Source organism: Lithobates pipiens, unplaced genomic scaffold (genome assembly GCF_037356315.1).
Source record: "Lithobates pipiens isolate NorthernLeopardFrog02 unplaced genomic scaffold, aLitPip1_a1.2 Scaffold_25, whole genome shotgun sequence".
Lineage (NCBI taxonomy): Eukaryota > Metazoa > Chordata > Amphibia > Anura > Ranidae > Lithobates > Lithobates pipiens.
The window spans coordinates 38,797,666-38,819,077 of record NW_027507787.1 but is presented as its reverse complement, the minus strand read 5'-3'; the positions used below and the strand labels follow the sequence as shown (position 1 = coordinate 38,819,077).

At 45.9% G+C, this 21,412-nt stretch overlaps 1 protein-coding gene across 1 annotated transcript in view; it reads left to right on the top strand.

Moving 5' to 3' along the window:
- Positions 1–8,011: 8,011 nt before the first annotated feature.
- The window catches only part of VPS26A (VPS26 retromer complex component A), a 41,308-nt gene continuing 27,907 nt past the window's right edge, over positions 8,012–21,412 (top strand). The window contains 2 exon segments of the mRNA XM_077454281.1: positions 8,012–8,129; positions 8,132–8,211. Of these exon segments, the coding sequence (XP_077310407.1) occupies positions 8,027–8,129; positions 8,132–8,211 (183 nt within the window). The 5' untranslated portion in view covers positions 8,012–8,026.

The window sequence follows — 21,412 nt, the reverse complement described above, 5'->3', positions numbered from 1 at the left end:
ACAGATGTCCCCATCCAACTTGACTGTGTTTGAGAGGATTTGCAAAGAAGAAAGGCAGAAAATCCCCCAATCAAGGTGTGCAAAGCTTGTTGCCTCATAACCAAAAAAGACTCAAGGCTGTAATTGCTTCCACAGGTGTTTCAACAAAGTACTGAGTAAAGGGTCTGAATATTTAAAGCAACTGTAAAGGTAAACATTTAAAAAAAAAAAGGTCTATAGTGGCCATTAACCTCCTCTTCTCGGAAACCCCCACTGGCGCTCCTGCCCCCCCCTCCCCCGTCCAGTTCCCCAACGGAAAGCTGCTTCCTATGGGGGCACTTGTTTGTGCTTGCTCCCAAGCCCGCTTGACATAGACAGTGGGACTCGGCTCCACCCCCCGCTCTCTCGTCACTGGATCTGATTGACAGCACTGGGAGCCAATGGCTCCCGGTCTCCCAGCAAGACCAGAAAGTGAGAGGAGAGAAGAGACGTGCACAGCGCTCAGGTAAGTAAAAGGGGGGGGGGGGTTTGGGGGGATGCTGATGCTTAAACATTTTTTAGGTAAACAATGTTTAGGCTTTAGAACCACTTTAGGTACATGTGTTGTTGCAGTTTTTTTCTTTTTATTACATTTACAGACATTTCTGAAATTCTGTTTATACTTTGTCGTTATAGGGTACCAAGTGTAGATTAATGAGAAAAAAAATGAATTTAAAGTGGTAGTAAACAAATTTGTACCTACAGGTAAGCCTGTAATAAGTCTTCGGTCGTGTGTACGCGGCATGGCTTTTCGACGGACTTGGTCCAGCTGACTGGAATCCGTCAGACAATTCGATTGTGTGTGGGCTCCAGCGGACTTTTTCTTCCCAAAAGTCTGATGGACCTAGAAATAAAACTTGCTTCAAATCTTTCTGAGGGACTCGAGTCTGGTCGAAAAAATCTGGTTGTCTGTGTGCTAGTCCAAAAACTAGCACACAAAACCGACGCTAGGGCAGCTATTGGCTACTGGCTATGAACTTCCTTTTTTTTTGTAAAATCTTTTTTATTGAGTTTTTCAATAGCATAGAAAATTGCCCACACCCGGGCCAACAGTACCCACGCAGGGGCAAACTCTCCGCTGCTATGAACTTCCTTATTCTATGTCATCACTTTTGAATCTGTCGGCCTTTTGGAGTGATCGTGTGTGGCCAAGTCCGTTCGTTTGAAAGTCCATTGGACCTCAGCTGCAAAGTCTGTCAGCTTGTCCGCCGGACCAAGTCCGTCGAAAGGTCCGGTCGTGGCCGTAGGTACAGTGAAAATTTCCTAAACTTGTGGTGTTTACGGACGTTTCCGGCGCATGCACTCTGAACTTTAGAGCTTCGTGCAGGAGCCGGCGTGACATCATTGCAGTTCCAGCCACTCACACAGCCGGAGTTTGCAAACCCAGAAAGAAGACCGGGGGAAAGATGGAAGTTCTGTCAGTGGTGTCAGTGGTGTCCGTGTGCCGCTTGAGGGCTTGGTTCTATGGTAAGTATTTCACAATGAGCTAGTCTGCGATGCAAACTAGCGTCTTATGCCTTTGCCTTGCAGGGGATTTTTTTTTCCACTTGGTGCAGTGTACTACCGCTTTAACCACCTTCAGACCGGACCATTTTGCTGGTAAATGACCAGAGGTCTTTTTACAATTTGGCACTGCGCTGCTTTAACTGGTAATTGCGCGGTCATGCAATGTTGTACCCAAACAAAATTTGCGTCCTTTTCTTCCCACAAATAGAGCTTTCTTTTGATGGTATTTGATTGCCTCTGCGATTTTTATTTTTTGCGATATAAACGTAAAAAGACCGCAAATTTTGAAAAAAAATGATATTTTCTATTTTTGTTATTAGAAAAATCCAATAAACTCAATTTTAGTCATACATTTAGGCCAAAATGTATTCAGCCACATGTCTTTGGTAAAAAAAAAGTCAATAATTGTATATTTATTGGTTTGCGCAAAAGTTGTCACATCTACAAACTAAGGTACGTTTTCTGGAATTTACGCAGCTTTTAGTTTACGACTGCCTATCTCATTTCTTGAGGTGCTAAAATGGCAGGGCAGTACAAAACCCCCCCAAATGACCCCATTTTGGAAAGTAGACACCCTAAGGAAATTTATAAGTGGCATGTTGAGCCCATTGAATATTTTATTTTTTTGCCTCAAGCGATTGAATAATGACAAAAAATAATTTTTTTTTTTTTTTTTTACACAAAGTTGTCACTAAATGATATATTGCTCACACATGCTATGGGCATATGTGAAATGACACCCCAAAATAAATTCTGCTGCTTCTCCTGAGTACGGGGATACCACATATGTGGGACTTGTTGGGAGCCTAGCCACGTACGGGGCCCCGAAAACCAAGCACCGCCTTCAGGCTTTCTAAGGGCGTAAATTTTTTATTTCACTTCTCACTACCTATTACAGTTTTGAAGGCCATAAAATGCCAAGATGGCACAAAACCCCCACAAATGACCCCATTTTAGAAAGTAGACACCCCAAGCTATTTGCTGAGAGGCATTTTGAGTCCATGGAATATTTTATATTTTGCCACAAGTTGTGGGAAAATTACAAACTTTAATTTTATTTTTATTTTTTTTCACAAAGTTGTCACTAAATGATATATTGCTCACACATGCTATGGGCATATGTGAAATGACACCCCAAAATAAATTCTACTGCTTCTCCTGAGTACGGGGATACCACATATGTGGGACTTTTTGGGAGCCTAGCCACGTACGGGGCCCCGAAAACCAAGAACCGCCTTCAGGTTTTCTAAGGGCGTAAATATTTGACTTCACTCCTCACTACCTATTACAGTTTTGAAGGCCATAAAATGCCAAGATGGCACAAAACCCCCACAAATGACCCCATTTTAGAAAGTAGACACCCCAAGCTATTTGCTGAGAGGCATGTTGAGTCCATGGAATATTTTATATTTTGCCACAAGTTGCGGGAAAATTACAAACTTTTTTTTTTTTTTTTTCACAAAGTTGTCACTAAATGATATATTGCTCACGCATGCCATGGGCATATGTGAAATGACACCCCAAAATAAATTCTGCTGCTTCTCCTGAGTACGGGGATACCACATATGTGGGACTTTTTGGGAGCCTAGCCGCGTACGGGGCCCCGAAAACCAAGCACCGCCTTCAGGCTTTCTAAGGGCGTTACAGTTTTGAAGGCCATAAAATGCCAAGATGGCACAAACCCCCCCCAAATGACCCCATTTTGGAAAGTAGACACCCCTAAATTTAGGGGTACACTAGTGAGACTAGGTAATAAATAGCGGGTGCCCTGAAACTATAAAAAAAATAACTAACCAACCAGCGTCACCTGTAACAGTTATATGGTGATCACTGGTGAAAGGGTTAACTAGGGGGCAATCAGGGGGCTTTATGCGGTAGTATATGGGGGTCCCTGGCGCTATAAAAAGCTGCGGCGAACCTAAATACCTACCTGCCTAACTAGCGTCACCTGTGGCACTAATACAGTGATCAGAAAAACGATCGCTTATTAGGCTGGGTTCACACTGGAGCGATGTGGGAACGCCACGAATGCGCGGCGGGTTCCCGCATCACATGCCTCCCGGCGGCAGTTCACACTGCCCTATGCGAACTGCTGGGAGTGTCAGTGAAATGTTAATGACACCCCCAGATCAGTTCGCATATCGCAGTGCGATCTGCAAACTCGGATCGCATGGTGTGAACACCCATGCGATCCGATTCTGCTGCGGACCAAAAAAAGGGTCCCGTGCGAGTTTGCGGCGGGTGCGACACGAATTCAGCCATACTATCTGTATGGCTGAACTCGAATCGCACAGAGATCGGATGTGATTTGCACTGCAGTGCGGTGCGAATCACATCCGTTCTCATAAACCGCTGCAATGTGAACCCAGCCTTAGTGACACTGGCGACGGGGGGTGATCACGGGGTTAAACCTTTATTGGGGGGGTTAAGGGGGTACCTTAGAACTAAAGGGGGCTAACCCTAACTGCCCTAACAGTTATTACAGTCACAAATGACACCCGCCGGGTGATGAGGGGGTTAAACCTTTATTAGGTAATAAATGGCGGGTGCCCTGAAACTATAAAAAAAAACTAACCAACCAGCGTCACCTGGAACAGTTATATGGTGATCACTGGTGAAAGGGTTAACTAGGGGGAAATCAGGGGGCTTTATGCGGTAGTATATGGGGGTCCCTGGCGCTATAAAAAGCTGCGGCGAACCTAAATACCTACCTGCCTAACTAGCGTCACCTGTGCCACTAATACAGCGATCAGAAAAATGATCGCTTATTAGGCTGGGTTCACACTGGAGCGATGCGGGAACGCCATGAATCCGCGGCGGGTTCCCGCATCGCATGCCTCCCGGCGGCAGTTCACACTGCCCTATGCGAACTGCTGGGAGTGTCAGTGAAATGTTAATGACACCCCCAGATCAGTTCGCATATCGCAGTGCGATCTGCAAACTCGGATCGCATGGTGTGAACACCCATGCGATCCGATTCTGCTGCGGGCCAAAAAAAGGGTCCCGTGCGAATTTGCGGCGGGTGCGGCGGGTGCGACACGAATTCAGCCATACTATCTGTATGGCTGAACTCGAATCGCACAGAGATCGGATGTGATTTGCACTGCAGTGCGGTGCGAATCACATTCGTTCTCATAAACCGCTGCAATGTGAACCCAGCCTTAGTGACACTGGCGAGGGGGGGTGATCACGGGGTTAAACCTTTATTGGGGGGGTTAGGGGGGCACATTAGAACTAAAGGGGGCTAACCCTAACTGCCCTAACAGTTATTACAGTCACAAATGACACCAATGCAAAAAAAAAAAAAAGCAATTGGTGTCACTGTGACTGGGGGGGCAGGGGTAATTGGGGGGTGATCGGGGGGTAAAGGGGGGTGTGAGTGTGCCTGGCATGTTCTACTGTGTAGTGTAGTGCTTGTGCAACTCACCGATGCTCTCTCCTCGGTGCCGGAACGAAAAATACCGACACGGAGGAGAGAATACATCACTTCCTCTCCTGTGTTTACATTACAGGAGAGGAAGTGATGTCACGGGACATTTTCATTCGTCGGGAGCGATCGCGAGGGGGTGGCCATGAATGAATGGCCGTCCCCTCGTCCGGGATCGCTCCCGAACGAATACCGACCGCCGCAGGCACCGGGCGGGCAAGGACGTACATGTAAGCCCTTATGCCTGCCCGTGCCATTCTGTCGACGTACATCGTCGTGCGGCGGTCGGCAAGTGGTTAAACAACTGTAGTATCAGGCTGCAGGTCTAGCAGTATCAGACTGTAGAAAGAGGTCTCTCTGCCACTGAGACCTGCAAACAAGGATTGGTGAGAGAAGGTTGTCAAACCCATTTTACACAAATCACAGAAACATACAAATATTGCTATTTTATATGTCTTAGGACATCCAATAGGGAATATAATTCTTCCTAGTTTCTCCTTCCGTTTCAATCTATCTTCACCTATCAGTGTTTCTTTTCTAAAATATCACCTTACAAACACCTCTAGAAGGATTGAAGGACCTAACCAAGTGTAGCACTTACCGCCGAAGGATTTTCGTTGGGCTTACTGTTACCTCACCTGTTCACTGTGTCCGTCTTAGGGGTCCTGTAAAAAGGGTTGGTGAAAGAAGAGTGCTCCGACACTTAGTCCTTTTTCTGAATGTTTATTTAACAAAAACATACACTTTTGCAATAGAGGGGTAGAGGGTAAGGTGAATTCAGGTATATTTGTAATTTTGCGGGTTAGAGATATTTTCTTGATCCAGAGGACAAACAATTTCCACAAGCTGGATCCAACAACCACCGTATAGGCCTCTCTCACTGACCTAGGAGCCGATTATATGTTCAGTCAAAGTCTCTGCCACAGACTTGATAAATTTAGCGATCTTTTTATGCAATCCTCTGCCACAGGAAGGCACAATAAGCTTCTGGTTGCAAAGTTAAAGAATTTCCCCACAGTACCTGATTCTTTCAGCTGACCCGGCGATACTGTGTGGTAAGCAACCCAGGATGCATCCTCCAACTAAGTCTCCAGGCTTTTCCATGAGGCACCAGCCTTGTTGCTCGGTCCTCTTCTGAAAAAAGTCCTCCCCTGGATCCTCCAGTTGCTTGGCTTCTCCCCTCATGCAAGACAGCACAGGATAATCTCTGGTTCAGTAGTCTTCTGGGCCTACTTTTCAGTTGCGGAGCCTCAGGCCAGCTGGCCCCAAGACAATGAATAAGGCAACACACACCTTAGGCCAGGAGGGCCATGAGGTCAGGATAACAAACCCCAAAAAATGGCATTGGCACCTTAAATACCCTAACCCAGGATGCACAGCAGGTAGACCACTCCCACCGGGCTGTTTTTGAGTAAAAGGGTACCCCATGCATTTAGCCTGTTGCATTTCCAACACTTACCAGTGGTGACAGCGACACCCACGGCCAAGTGGAAATTGGCACAACCTAGCCAAAATGGTACAGAAGCCAGAACTTTTGCATAATTAGTCTGAGCCAAACTGCAGCTCCAGACAAACTTAAATTTACAAAAAATACTAGCATTAGTATTAAAAATACCAGCGCTACACAAGATTCGCCATCTGTGCACCATCAAAGAAAGGCCCCAACTAAGCTAGCAAAAACTAATAGAAAAATCATATTTGGGGACAATCTCCTCTTGTCTTAATTATTAGCACTTGTCTTAATCTCCTCTTGTCTTAATTATTAGCACTTGTCTCACTATTTATTACATATCAAAGCCATCCCTGAGTCTCAGCGGTAGCTTAGCTCCCCTAAGTTGTACCATTCTTGTAGGACTCTGGACTCTGGTGGTCCTGTTACAAATCAATAAGGATGAGCTCATGTGTGTTCGCAACTCCATGTGTCTGCGCCAGTTTTGCCAACCTACCAGATTGAAATTTACTGACACAACACCCAAAATTTACTGGCACAGCCAAGTTTTTACTGGCATTTCCAAAAGTTACAAAATGACAGTTTTAAGTTCAAATTTGAGTATTTAGGCTACAAACAAATACAATATGATTTAATGTAGATAAGGCAAAAAAAAACATATTTCTTATTTTATTTTCAATATAGCAAGTAGCTCAGGGACAGGAGGGCAAGAATTTAGAATGGGCAGCACACACACATGAAATTGACTCTCACAGAAACACTGACAGCAGTGTGCAGCAGCCCAGATGATAATGACATCTCACTGACACATGTCCCCTCCTGAGTCACAGTGACTCTCTCCAAGCCTAGTGGTCCCTCTGGTCTAAATGGTACTGACGGTCCTGGTCCCAGCCTGCCCTGCTCCCATACTGCAGACCTGCACACAAGGCTCTGGCCGCTCTGCTTGGCTCCATTGCACCATGACATCACGTGACATGCACCCAATCACACTGTATCACGCAATCGGATGGTCTCAGCTGGCTCTAGACCAAGCCAAGCGTCACAGCCATACTTTTTACTGGCAAACTTTTACTGGCAGGAGAAAATTGCGTTTTTTTACTGGCTGCCAGTAAAAATACTGATGGTTGGCAACACTGGCCCACGCCTGCCAGGAACCTGACAGTGCTAATCGCAGGTAGTGAGACATTTCCTGATCTGTGCAGTCGCGGATTGGGTAATGTCTCACTGCCTGTGATTAGCAGTGGAGTGTCAGCTTCCTGGCGGCAACATGACTGAGCTCATTCTTAAAAGTCAAGTTATAAACTTGGTTGGAATCTGGTCCCAGTCAGATCTTGGATGTGTTTCTGTACTATGATCAGTCTTCCAGTGCCAGCTGCGAATCTTATCAAACCTGCTGCAGGAATATTTGTAAACCACACCCACTTTCACTACCACGCCCACCCTTATAAGAGATTGTATCTCACTGCCAAGTGCGCATGTTTGATTAGTTGCAGCGCAGGTTTATTGTACGCCATCATGCTAACGCACCCTAAGGGGCGGGGCAAGACCCGGCCTTGCCGTCTAGGGGGCGGAACTCCAAGTTAGCTGACCAGCGTTCTACTAGCGCTCCGACCGATTTAACGCACATGCGCACGCCGGAATCAGTCAGCTGGGTAGGCGTTCCCGGATCAATCCATCACGCGGTTCTCGGGTCAGCTGACAGGTCACGCGGTTCTCGTGGCATCAGGCGGAGCCTGCCCCCGTGTCACGTGACGGCGGCGGGTGGAGCTGCTCGGTTGATGCGGAGGGATCGGTCCGTGGTGTGAACATGGTGAGTGTACGGGTAAATGTGGAGGAGGAGGAGGAGGGCGGGACGGAAAGGCGCGGCGGCGGTGGCGGCTGGAGAGGCGTGAATGTGAGGCGGGAGGTGTCAGGGCCTAGCAGTGCGGGGCACCCGGCTGGAGCTGTCATTACTGTCTGACAACTCCACACCAACTTCTATAAGGAGCTCCGTACGGTGCAGGGATAGGCCTACGAGTCATGGCAGCCTGTGGCCTGCCAGGGTCAGGGAGAGGGCGGGCTGTGCAGGCTCTGGAAGTTCCTCAATGCCAATGTATGGAGACTGCTATGAGCCAGGCTTCTCCTAGGGGATACAGCCACCACCCTGACTCGCTGAGGATCCGACTTTGTTATTGGGATTCATAGGCTGACAGCAGGCTCTTTATTTGTAAACAAAGTCCTCTTTAAGATAGCAAAACTAACCTCTTGCTGACTAGGTTTGGTGGCAGCTGGGGGGGTATACCAGTCTCTGACCGATGGCAGGTGCACTGGTACTGAGCTGTCACAGGCAGCGCCCGCTCTCTGCTTGCGGACCGGGCTCCCAATTATGTCATGTTGACAGCCAATCACAGGGATCCTATGATCAGGAAGTCTCTCCTTCCTCCTGGCATTAGGATTCAGCTAAAGTGTATGTAAACCCTTACACTACATTTCTCAGATTGGTTCTCATCTCTGTGTTTTTAAATCGGAACTAAATTGTGAATACTCCCCTGTCTGATGGTCCCTCGCCGGCATCATCTACTGACTACCAGTCTTCGGGCCTCTTCATTGGCTGGTGGGGAATGACATCACTCCTGCACATGCGCAGGAGCTAGTCACCCCAGGACTGTAAGCTGAGCTGCCCAATGCGTAGGCGCTGGTTACCCCGCCACTGTAAGCTGAGCTGCCCGATGCGTAGGCGCTGGTTACCCCGCCACTGTATGATGAGGTGCCCATGTGCACAAGCTCGCTCCAGCGGGTTTTGCTCCACACCAGAGCTTAGTCATAGGGATCACTCAGGGCTGCTCTGTGCAAAACCATTGCACAGAACAGGTAAGCATAATATGTTCGTTGTTTGTTTTTATTTTTATTCCAACTTTTAGAATCACTTTAGTGTAGCCAGTAAACTGCAATACTTTCAAGGCATCTTGGGTAAGGCAAATGGGCAGTGAAGCCTTCTGGCTTTACAGCTGGTTTCCTACTGTGCTGTACTTTCTGAATGGTCCCGCAATCTTCTGGGAACTGTGTGTGTCCCAGAGGACTGCGGGGGTGAGGAGGAGGAGGAGCTGGACATTGTCGTAGATCTCCATGGCAGTCTGAGCAGGAAGTGGGAGTCAAAACCCGCTACCTGTTACCCGGTGGAGCTCCACTTTAAGGATCCATTCACACCAGAACATGATATGGGAAAAATTTGTTTCCTGCACCACACGGGAACGCACTGCTTTTGTTAGACATGTGCAGATAATGGCAAGCCAAACACTAATTAAAGCGGCACGTTTGTGGCCATCAAATTTCATAGTATCGCAGTATTGTACAGTTTGATGCAGCGCTCTTTTTAAGTTACTCTTGCTGTACTTTTCAGCATTCCTGTGCATTTGGCAGTCCATTGAAAAAACGGGCTGTCAAAAAACGGAACTCTCAAAAAACATGCAGCCCACTCTGGTGTGAGTCAGCCCAAAGGTCCGCTTGGGAGATGATCACACGGCCAAAATAAGCATCCTTATCTTTGTGTAATGATTTGTGACTGGAGCCTAATGGCATATTTAGGGCTTATTTTTACAGGTGTCTGGGGGTGCATTAACACTGGGACTGCTTTAACTGAACTGTGCCATCAGTCGATTACACCCCTGCTCATCTGCACCCACATTGAACTATACGGACATGTTGTGGGCACACTTGTATTAACCGTGGCGTAAACTGTTGGTGCTATATAAATCCTGTATAATAATTATAATTAACCAGTGGTCCTCGCTTCAATCCATAGTCATCCATGGAGACTTCTGCGCTCCCGCACAGTTTACACTCACACTGAGACAAACTGACTCCAAGTAAACCATGCCAGGGATACCCTCCCACAAGGGGTCGCAGGTGTGGTTTGGAGCACTCGCACAGACCAGCTCAAGGGGGTGAGTGGCACCTAGGACCAGTTAAAATTGCTAGTGTGAGTGCACCCTAAAATGCCACATATAGCTTCTGGTTTTGTACACATCTAAACACAGCAGGATAGGAAGCAATGGAGCCAGGCATATCTGCAGTGTATAATTACATATAAATGTGTGGAAAACAAATGTATTGCCTAAAAGTATTTTAGGCACATATTTTACGCAGGGCCGTCTTCTAGCTTTGTCAGGCAAAATGTGCATATAGCAGTGTGAGTGAAGCCTTCCTGCCTGGGATAAACTTATACTGATGGTTGGATTTACTGAAAAAACATAAACCTTCCACAATAGGGGGGGGGGGGGGGGGGGGTGTTAATAGAAGCACAGGTAAATGAATGTAAATGGCAGATCAGGACTTTTACTGGCTTCAAACACACAGAATGTGGCCTGATCCTGCTAAATGAAGACAGTTGGCAGCTCCTGAGATAACACAAATTCTGGCGTTCTAGCAGCCAGCAGTACCCTATTGCATCAAGCTGTACGCAACTTCCTGTGCCCTCATATGCTCTACAGTTCTCAGTTTTCATCTCCGCTTTTATCGAACTTGTACAAATAAAATTTGCATGTATTTGTAAAAGAGGCATGCTATAACCTTTATGAATAGATCACAACAGCTAGCTGGCAGGTCTCTGATGATGAAAGCTAGCTGAACCCTAATGCATGTCAATTAGGACAACACCCATGTATTATAACAAAGTTTACTTGTGCAGTTTTCAGATCTGACCTTCAGGCAGTAAATGAAAACTATAAAGCGGTACTAAAGGCTAAACATTTTCTTTTACCTTCATGTATTCATAGCATTACTGTAAAATACCCCAGTACATTCACCCCCAAATGCCTGCTGTCCATTCTCCACTTTCTGTTTCCCGTTTTTTATTTTTACTTATTGTGTGTGGGTTTTTTTTTTTTTTTTGCTGTGTTTTGTTCTTAATGGACTGAAGGAGACACTCATAGACAGGAACCCATCACAGTGGCTTTGGGAACAGCCGGGAAAACAAAAATAGAAACTTTAAATTAAGTAGACTGTACGCAATATACAAATGATGGATGACTCCGATGTTTGACTCGAACATCGGGTGTTCTCCAAACAGCGAACCTTATGCGGTGTTTGCGGCAAATTCGAAAGCTGCAGAACACCGTTAAAGTCAATGGGACATTAACATGAAAAATCAAAAGTGCTCATTCTAAAGGTTTATATGCAATTTATTGCCAAAAAAAGTGTTTGGGGACCCGGGTCCTGCCCCAGGGGACATATATATCAATGCAAACATTTTAAAAACGGCAGTTTTTTTGGGAGCAGTGATTTTAATGCTTAAAGTGAAACAATAAAAATGAAATATTCCTTTAAATATCATGCCTGGGTGGTGTCTATAGTATGTCTGTCTGTGGCACAGTTTTCCCGTGTTTAGAACAGTAGCACTGCAAAATGAAATTTCTAAAGGGAAAAAGTCATTTGAAACTGATCACGGCTGTAATGAATTGTCGGGTCCCGGCAATATAGATAAAACTCCATTGGAAATGGCAGCAACCTGGCAGGCCACGGGGGGGGGGGGGGGGGGTGAGAGCACCCCGCCCCCTCCTGAACTGTACCAGGCCACATGCCTTCAACAGGGGGAGGGTGCTTTGGAGAAGCCCCCCAAAGCACCTTGTCCCCCAAGGACCTCATCTCCACAACCCTTGCCCAGTGTTTGGGGGGGGGGGGGTCTGTGGGCGGAGGGCTTATTGGAATCTGGAAGTCCCCTTTAACAAGGGGATCCCGCTCCCCCAACGTGAATTGATAACGGCTACCATTTTGCAAAATGGTAAAAAAGACAGGAGACACTTTGGGCAAGTCCTTTTATTAAAAGCTAAAAAAATAAAATGTCCCACGATGTAAATCAATCTCATGCTGTCAACGAACCGAGAAAAGAAAAAAAAAATTTGCAACAGCTCTGTCTCCATGGGAGGTTCCTGCTGAGTGACGCTTCTTGATGACAGCTGTTTTATATAGCTGAGGGTGGGGCCACTCTGTGACGTAAATGGGGGACCCCCTCCCCTCTGACGCAATGTGACGTCAGAGGTAGGGGGGGTTGCCTGTTTACATCACCGAGTGGCCCCGTGCAATTGACATTTAAAACGCTGTATCACAAATGTCCTTGTCCTTGTCATTAAGGGGGTAAAACCTTTCAGAGCTGAGGTGGTTAAACTTTTACGAGTATTGTGCATTGTATTTAAAATCATATCCATGAAAAAATGTGTCTCCTATGGTGCACAGGAGAGTTTTTAAATACTTCTTGTGGAGGCTAATTATAAGGTACCGTCACAATGGTACCTTGTACCCACAAGGTTGGCAAAAAATGTGTCTGGATGCATCCCCTCTCTGTTTTCAGGGGTTGCGTTGAAGGAAGCATGCTTCACATTTGGTGGGCATGCCCAAAAGTAAATCGGTACTGCACAAGAATAATCAACCTGGTATATTCAGTGACTGGATTGAATATTCCTTAAAATGTTAGGTCAGAAAATAGTGCCATCTTATCAAGTGCATTACCTAAACATCTTGGGACTCTCGCCTACTTTCTGGCAACTAAGATTACTATAGTGAGAGCACGGAAAACTCCTTTAATAAATCTAGCAACAGTAAAAAAAACAATCCCCTGGATCATGATCAATGAAAAATTAGCTATTATCCTTCATGACCAACAACATCGCTTTGAAAAGGTCTGCAACACTTGGATCAGATACCTTCAGTTCCAGTGGGGTGGGCGCAGTGGTCTGGAACATGAGGATCGGTGGTAAATCTCTTCTCCTCTTTTTCATCCTTTTTTCTCCATTAAATTTATACTGAGTTACAATTTGGACCTGATTTGCCCCCCCCCCCCCCCCCCCCTTTTCCCCTGTATGTCTAAGAGCTTTAAAGGTTACATTAAAGAGGAAGTAAACCCTGATGAGTTTACTTCCTCTTTTTTTCCCTGCAAAGGTAAAGCATAATGGACTACTATGCATCGCATTAGTAGCCCATTCACAGGAGCCAGCGAAGTCGCGCTGTCCCCTGTAGTCCGCCGCATCCATCTTGCTTGTGGCGTTTTGCAGCTCCGCCGCTGTCATTCGGCGAAGCCGCGATGACGTCACTCCCGCGCATGCGCACGGGGGTCGACAAATGCGGCAGCTCCATTTTTTGAACTGCCGCGTTCAGTGCGCCTGCGTGCCGCTGTCTACGGCGCATGCGCCGTAGACAGCAGTGCCTGTGTTCAGGCAAATATCTCCTAAACCGTATAGGTTTAGGAGATATTGCTTGGACCTACAGGTAAGCCTTAATCTAGGCTTACCTGTAGGTCAAAGTGGTTTGTAAGGGTTTACAACCACTTTAACCCTGGTCCATGTTTTCTAAAATGCCATATATGTTGATACTTAAAGCGGAGCTCCACCCTAAAGTGGAAGTTCCGCTCATTGGAACCCCCCCCCCCCCCCTCCGGTGCCACAATTAGCACCTTTCAGGGGGGAGGGGGGTGCAGATACCTGTATAATACAGGTATTTGCACCCACTTTTGGGCATAGATAGCAGCAGATTCTGCGGGTATTTACGCCACTTCCTGCGGGGCCCCCACTGTCTGCTGGGAAACACACGGATCCCAGAGACAGCAGGGACCATCCTTATTGCGCAGCGCGACTCGCACATGCGCAGTAGAGAACCGGGAAGTGAGGCCGCAAGGCTTCACTTTCTGATTCCCATACCGAAGATGGCGGCGGCAGCAGCAGCAACCGAGAGCCGATCGAGAGATCGGCTTCGGGTGCCGACATCGCGGGCGAGCTGGGTGGGTAAGTGTCCATGTTTTAAAAGTCAGCAGCTGCAGTATTTGTAGCTGCTGACTTTTAAAAACAAAAAACAGCAGAACTCCCGCTTTAACATGCTATGCCTATATCATCTTGACCGTCGCACTCAGTGCATCTTATGTCTTTATCTAGGCCCCTTGGGCACAGACTGCTGTAGGCAGTAGTCATGGTATAGCTTTATTGCAACAAGATTGTGTTTAGTTTGATCATTTTTGGTGTAACACCATAATTTAATATATGATTATATATAATGGTGCGCTCTGGTCAACTTTCTATTACACAATCTAAGAAGGAAATAAAGTGCATAAAAATGTAGTGTGAAAAATTAGCAAGGTGCAAACCAAACTGTGCACTTATCATAAATGTTGTGCAAATAAGCAATAATAAATGCTAAAAACAAGAAAGCCAATTGAGTGCTATTGTGCTTACCGCTATTCGGCCTGTCTCCTGAACAGCCTATAACATCCCAAAATTATGCAAGTAGCAAGAACATGTAAAAAACAATCCGGTGAAAGTTTATACATAATAATCACAGAGGAAAAAAAAAAATATTAAATAATATTATTATAGACACCACCTACTCAATGTACTCAAGACCAAGGAAGTGATAAATAATACTAAATGTGCTGAATACTATATCCATATTAAAGTGCAGTCTCTGATTCGTAGAAAACAAAGTCCCACCGCTATCAAAAGAGAGTTTGGCTTGCGAACATTTCCCACAGCAGAAAGGAGAGAAAACTTTCCGGGACACTATCACTCGCGATCTAATTGCTTCCGATCCGATCACAAATCATGGCACTAAATTAAAAAAAACTTTCATTGCGCAGTGATTACAGATTCTGCGAGCTACAACCACACCGATTTCGCTCACATAACCCAGGCCGACAAGTAGCGCTAGTGTGTATGTGTGTGTGTGTGTGTGTGTGTGTGTATATATATATCTCCTAACCCTGCTTTAAACGTCTCCAGAACTTTTTATCCCTGACCTGTCTGGTGTGTTCCTTGGCCTTCATGATGCAGTTTGTTCACTAAGGTTCTCTAACAAACCTCTGCGGGCTTCACAGAACGACTTTATTTATACTGAGATTAAATTACACACGGGGACTCTATTTACTAATTAGGTGACTTCTGAAGGCAATTGGTTCCACAAGATTTTAGTTGGGGGTATCAGAGTGAAGGGGGCTGAATACAAATCGACACCACACTTTTCAGCTATGTATTTGTAAAAAGAGTTTGCAAACTGTAATTTTTCTTCCACTTTACAATTATGTACCACTTCGTGTTGGTCTATCACTTAAAATTCCAATAAAATACATTTTGTTTTTGGTTGTAACTTGACAAAATGTGGAAAATTTCAAGGGGTGTGAATACTTTTTATTTTTTGTATGTATATGTGTGTGTGTGTGTGTGTGTGTGTATGTATGTATGTATATATATATATATATATATATATATATATATATATATATATATATATATATATATATATATATATATATATATATATATATATAAATTTAGTGATGCGCCGAAAATGCCCTTTTCGGCAATTTGCTGAAAGAGGAAAATGGGGCGTGGCCTGGGCGGGGCCCCGCCCCTGGTGACGCCCATCATGGGGGGTGTATAGCGCAGGAGAGCTGCCTCCGCCGCCTGTTTGATCACAGCGCCGGGAACATCACAGCTTTCATTTCAATAGCTGTGTGTTCCCGGCCGCGCGCCGTCACACGCAGCCCCTCCCCCTTGTCCGGGCACTTAGATAGACAGATCATCCGCAGGATTGGACGGATGATCTGTCTATCAAAGTGCCCGGACAAGGGGGAGGGGCTGCGTGTGACGGCGCGCGGCCGGGAACACACAGCTATTGAAATGAAAGCTGTGATGTTCCCGGCGCTGTGATCAAACAGGCGGCGGAGGCGGCTCTCTTCCCTGCACAGGCTGGCTGCAATGGAGCACACTGGTTTGCAATGGAGCACACTGGTTTGCAATGGAGCACACTGGTTTGATTTTAACTTGAAACCAACAAATGTCAGAAGGTTTAGTGGTTAAACGTTTTCACTTACACACAGTCTATTCCATTGACAAATTGTTACAATGTTTATACTTCAGTTCAACTAAATAATAATAAAGAATGTTTTGATTCTTGGCAGACTGCCCAGTTTTTCTCCTTCCTTTCTTTTGGCTGTGGCTTCAGAAGATTAGAGAGAATTCTTTGCATTGAAAGAACTGTGAAACACTTTAGAGTCCATTCACACAAGGGCGACACAACTTGCAGCGTGACTTTGGGAGGCAACTTGGACACGACTCGAGTATGAATCCCAGCACGACTTCAAGGCGACTTTGGCTGTGGCAAATCGCAGCATAATCGGCTCTTGAGGGGGAACTCCACGCCAAATTTTAAATAAACAGTCATGGGTTCCTCTCCAAGAGCATACCAGACCCTTATCCGAGCACGCAGCCTGGCCAGTCACGAAAGGGGGTGGGGACGAGTGAGTGCCGAACCGTACCTGGCCACAGGCCCCCCCCCCCCCCAATGTTGATGAGGACAAGGGCCTCTGGCCGTTGGTTGGCGGGGGGCTTATCGGAATCCGGGAGCCCCCTTTAATAAGGAGGCCCCAGATCCCGGCCCCCCCACCCTATGTGAATGAGTATGGGGTACATCATACCCCTACCCATTCACCTGAAGGGGAAAAAGTGTCAATAAAAAAAAAAATAAAAAAAATAAACTATACAGGTTTTTAAAGTAATTTATTAGGCAGCTCCGGGGGTCTCTTCCAACTTCTCTGCTCTTTGGCCTCTTCTGCCACTCTCTGGTTCTTCTGCCGGCTCCTCCGCTATCTTCTTCCAGCTCTTTTGCTAGCGGTGGCTCGGCCATCTTCTCTTCCTCCGATATTGACATGACGCTCTCCCACTGTAATGCTGTGGATACGGTGTGCAACGACTTGTGTAGGCAAGGGGCGTGGTCACCGGGTGATGCGCCCCTTATGACGTCAGTCCCAGCATGCCCCCGGGACGTCATAAGGTGCGGGGTCACCGGGTGACATCACCCGGAGACCACGCCCCATGCCTATATATAAATCGTGCCGCACATGGCATTACAGCGGGAGAGCGTCATGTCAATATCAGAAGAAGAGGGAGGAAGGGCGGAGATGACCAGGCCAACGCTAGTAAAGGAGCTGGAAGAAGATAGCGGAGGAGTCGAAAGAAGACCACCAGAGCTGCCTAATAAATTGCTTTAAAAACCTGTTTAGTGTGTGTGTGTGTGGGGGGGGGGGGGGTTCCACTCCGGTGAATGGGTAGGGGTACGATGCATTCACATAGGGTGGGAGGCCGGGAAGCCCCCCCCCCCCCCCCCCAACCAACGGCCAGGGTTGTTGGGAAGAGGCCCTTGTCTCATCAACATGGGGGCCCTATGTTGAGGGCATGTGGCCTGCTACGGTTCAGGAGGGAGTGCTCGCTCGTCTGAATGAAAGAATGTTGTTTGAAAATCACTTGCTCTTAACATTCAGTTATAAAAAATGAAGGTAATTTGAAAGAAAACCCACATACACTGCCTGAGAGCTTCTTAGTCAAAGGAATTTTCAATTCTACTCCTTCAATTTTCCCATCACTGTGGTCGAAAACAAATGTAGATTTTTGACCCCACTAACAATTAGAAAATCGAAAGAACGTTCTTAAAATTAAATTTTTTATTTTTAGGAAAACATTGTTTTGTGTATGGCCAGCAGGCGCAGGGAGCTTTTATCAAATCACCTGCCTATGACCAGGGAGTCTGTCATACATAATATATTAGTTCTGTCTGAAAATCTACAAAACGGTCTTTTATTTATTTTTTTTCTTACAAGTGGAGTTCCTGTCCCTCGGCTCCAGGTGTAGGCGCTGGCATCTTCAGTAAGGGAATCAGGAAGTGAAGCCTTGCAGCTTCACAGCTTTTTTTCCTACTGCTCATGCTCGAGTCGTGCTGTGCATGCTGACTGGTCCCTGCTGTCTTCTGGGACCTGTGTGTCTCCCAGAAGACAGCGGAGGAGGGGCTGGACATGGCGTAAGTGGAAGCAAATGCCTGTATTGGATCTTTGAGTCTATTTACCGGATTCAACATCCTACTAGTATATACAGTATATCTCTTCTGTCTGTCGTTCTCAGGATTCGAGATTTTGCTTCCCAACCATATAGCTGGTTATTTCTATTTACCACTACATAGAGAATACACTTTTTTTTTATTTTTATTTTTTTTTCTCGTATTAACGAAATTTTATACACCACACTTTTTTATTTTATTTTTTATGGTTGTTATCCAATTAATCGCAACAATCGGCCAACTAATTGATTATGAAAAAAATCATTAGTTGCAGCCCTAATTTATATAATTGTATGATATGATTCCCTTTAACCACTTGACATCCGCGAATAACGGCCACAGCGCAGACCTGACTTTCCAGGAGGCCTGTGCATGCTCCCTGCGCACGTTATGATCGCTGAGACTCAGGTGATTACCGATCCGAGTAAGGGGCCGGTCCCAGCCCCTTACCATGTGGTCAGCTGTCAGCCAATGACAGCTAATCACATGATGTAAAAGCTTGGTAATCCCCCCCCCATGCTGAGAGCGTGAGGAGAAAAGAAGCCGATCACCGGCTCATTTGCAAGGGACATCGGTCTCTAAGTGGCAATTATGCCTCATCGGTTCGCACTATAACCCCCTGCCAGTGCCACCTATCGGTGCTCATCAGCGTACATCAATGCAGGAGAAAAATTACCTGTTTTTTTTTTTTTTAATTTTATAACAAAATATTTTAAAAAATAATTTTTAAACATTCTGGCTTTTTACCTTTTTTTTTTTTCTTTATTTTAATTTTTTTAAGAAAAACCGCAGAGGTGATCAAAAACCACCAAAAGAAAGCTCTATTTGTGGGGAAAAAAATAAGCCTCATTTGGGTACGGTGTTGTATGACCGTGCAATTGTCATTCGGAGTGCGACAGCGCTGAAAATCTGGTCTGGACAGGAGGGGGGTTTAAGTGCCCAGTAAGCAAGTGGTTAAATGAGAGTGCAAATAGATGCAGGCAGGTGCTGCTGCTACTGCTGATCTAAAACAAGTGAATGATTAATTCAATAATTTGTTCCTCCATTGTAAGAAGGGCCTGGTTCACCAATGTAAACACCACTACACTGTTTACATTTTGTGATTGGTCATCAGTGATTACATGCTGTCTACTTGGAGGGTAATTTGCAATGGCTGGAGCAGCTGTGCATGGCTGTCAGTCGCCTTTAATTTTTACAGGTAAGTACATAAAATAACAAATGCACATCTTTTTGCAATAAAAAAAAAAAAGTACATTTTTTTATTTTTAAAACCGGAGCCTGGAAAACAGTGCCGACAGTTCTGTTGCCCGTACCTGTGTACGGGCTGTCATTGAGGAGCTGTAGGCAGAGTGAATGAACTATGGGGCATGATGATCGGCGTGCCCGCAGTTCATTCAGTCACAGCCACTTCATTCATTCACAATTTCCTGTGTGATCGAAGCCCCACATGCTGCACTGCTTTAAAAAATTGGGAGTGGTGGGAGGAATCCCTGCAAAATGTCACAGGAACGCAGCTTTTCTCCTGCCATCCATGCATGCGTTCAGAGGGCCTGAACAGACGCCCTGTCCGCATGAGACCTGATGTGGAGATTATGTGTAAACCATGTTCTAGTAACCAACACATGAAGGAAAAGTATAGGACACCATTGCTGATCTGTTCTGACGTTGGCAACTTCTTGTCGCTTTGGCTAGAATATATTCGGTTACTGACCTAGGACAAATATTTTATAAGTCAGAACTGATCTGTATACATGTTCTAGGTCAGTGATGGCGAACCTTGGCACCCCAGATGTTTTGGAACTACATTTCCCATGATGCTCATGCACTCTGCAGTGCAGTCAAGCATCATGGGAAATGTAGTTCCAAAACATCTGGGGTGCCAAGGTTCGCCATCACTGTTCTAGGTCAATGATTAAAATGTAAAAGCTAGTGAATCTACCAGGTGACCACCGTGCTTTCCTTCAAAAAAGGTAAATATGAAAAAAAAAAATAACTAGACTTTGACTAGCAACCTCTTGCTTCCTTAAAGTGGTTGTAAACCCTTACAAACCACTTTGACCTACAGGTAAGCCTAGATTAAGGCTTACCTGTAGGTCCAAGCAATATCTCCTAAACCTATATGGTTTAGGAGATATTTGCCCTAAAATGGGCAAGACAGCGGCGCGCAGGCGCACTGAACGCGACAGTTCCAAGAATGGAGCTGCCGCATTTGTCGACTCCCGTGCGCATGCGCGGGAGTGACGGCTTCGCCGAATGACAGCGGCGGAGCTGCGAGACGCCACCAGCAAGATGGATGCGGCGTACTACAGGGGACAGCGGCAACTTCGCTGGCTCCTGTGTCAGGTAAGTGACACATAATGGGCTACTATGCGATGCATAGTAGTCCATTATGCTTTACCTTTGCAGGGAAAAAAAGAGGAAGTAAACCCATTAGGGTTTACTTCCTCTTTAACAAACAAAAATGTGGTTAATATGACACTTTCAGTTAAAATTAAAACCATTTTACCTTTTTTATTAACAATACATTCATTTAAAAAATTCTTTGGTCAAGAAACGAACATCCTTCTGGTACCAGTGGTTGCCTATGCATATCAAACAAACACATGTAATTAATTGATGCAGGAAAGACTGATCAAAAGTCCATACATAGGCAGAATGAATCCATATTAGTGGACATATATTGGCACAGTAGGTGGAGCTTATACAACCCAATGGGCATATGTCAATTGTGGATTAACGGCACACAGACCACACATTACATTTTTTATATATGGGTTATGGCCTGTGGCCTTTGAGCCCACTTCTCAGACCCAGTCACCTGTAGTCCCATATGAGACTTTTCATATTGATGACCTTTTTGGAACCTGGTTACCAAAAACTATGGAATATGGACTGATGACTTTCCACACATATGTCATGGTGGATAATAACTGTAGGGGGCTGACTCTATGGGGTTGATTTACTAAAGCCAGATCAGGCATGTCCAAAGTCCGGCCCGCGGGCCAATCGCGGCCCGGTTTTGAACGGCCTGCCTGGTGTGCTGCGGGATCAGGGCTGTCAGATGAGCCCGATCCCCGGCACTGTGTGAAGCTCCGTCAGCTGTGAAAGTGAAGTGCAGGGAAGTCTGCTGTGCTCTCTGCTTCCCCTACAGTGCAGTTCCCGGCTGA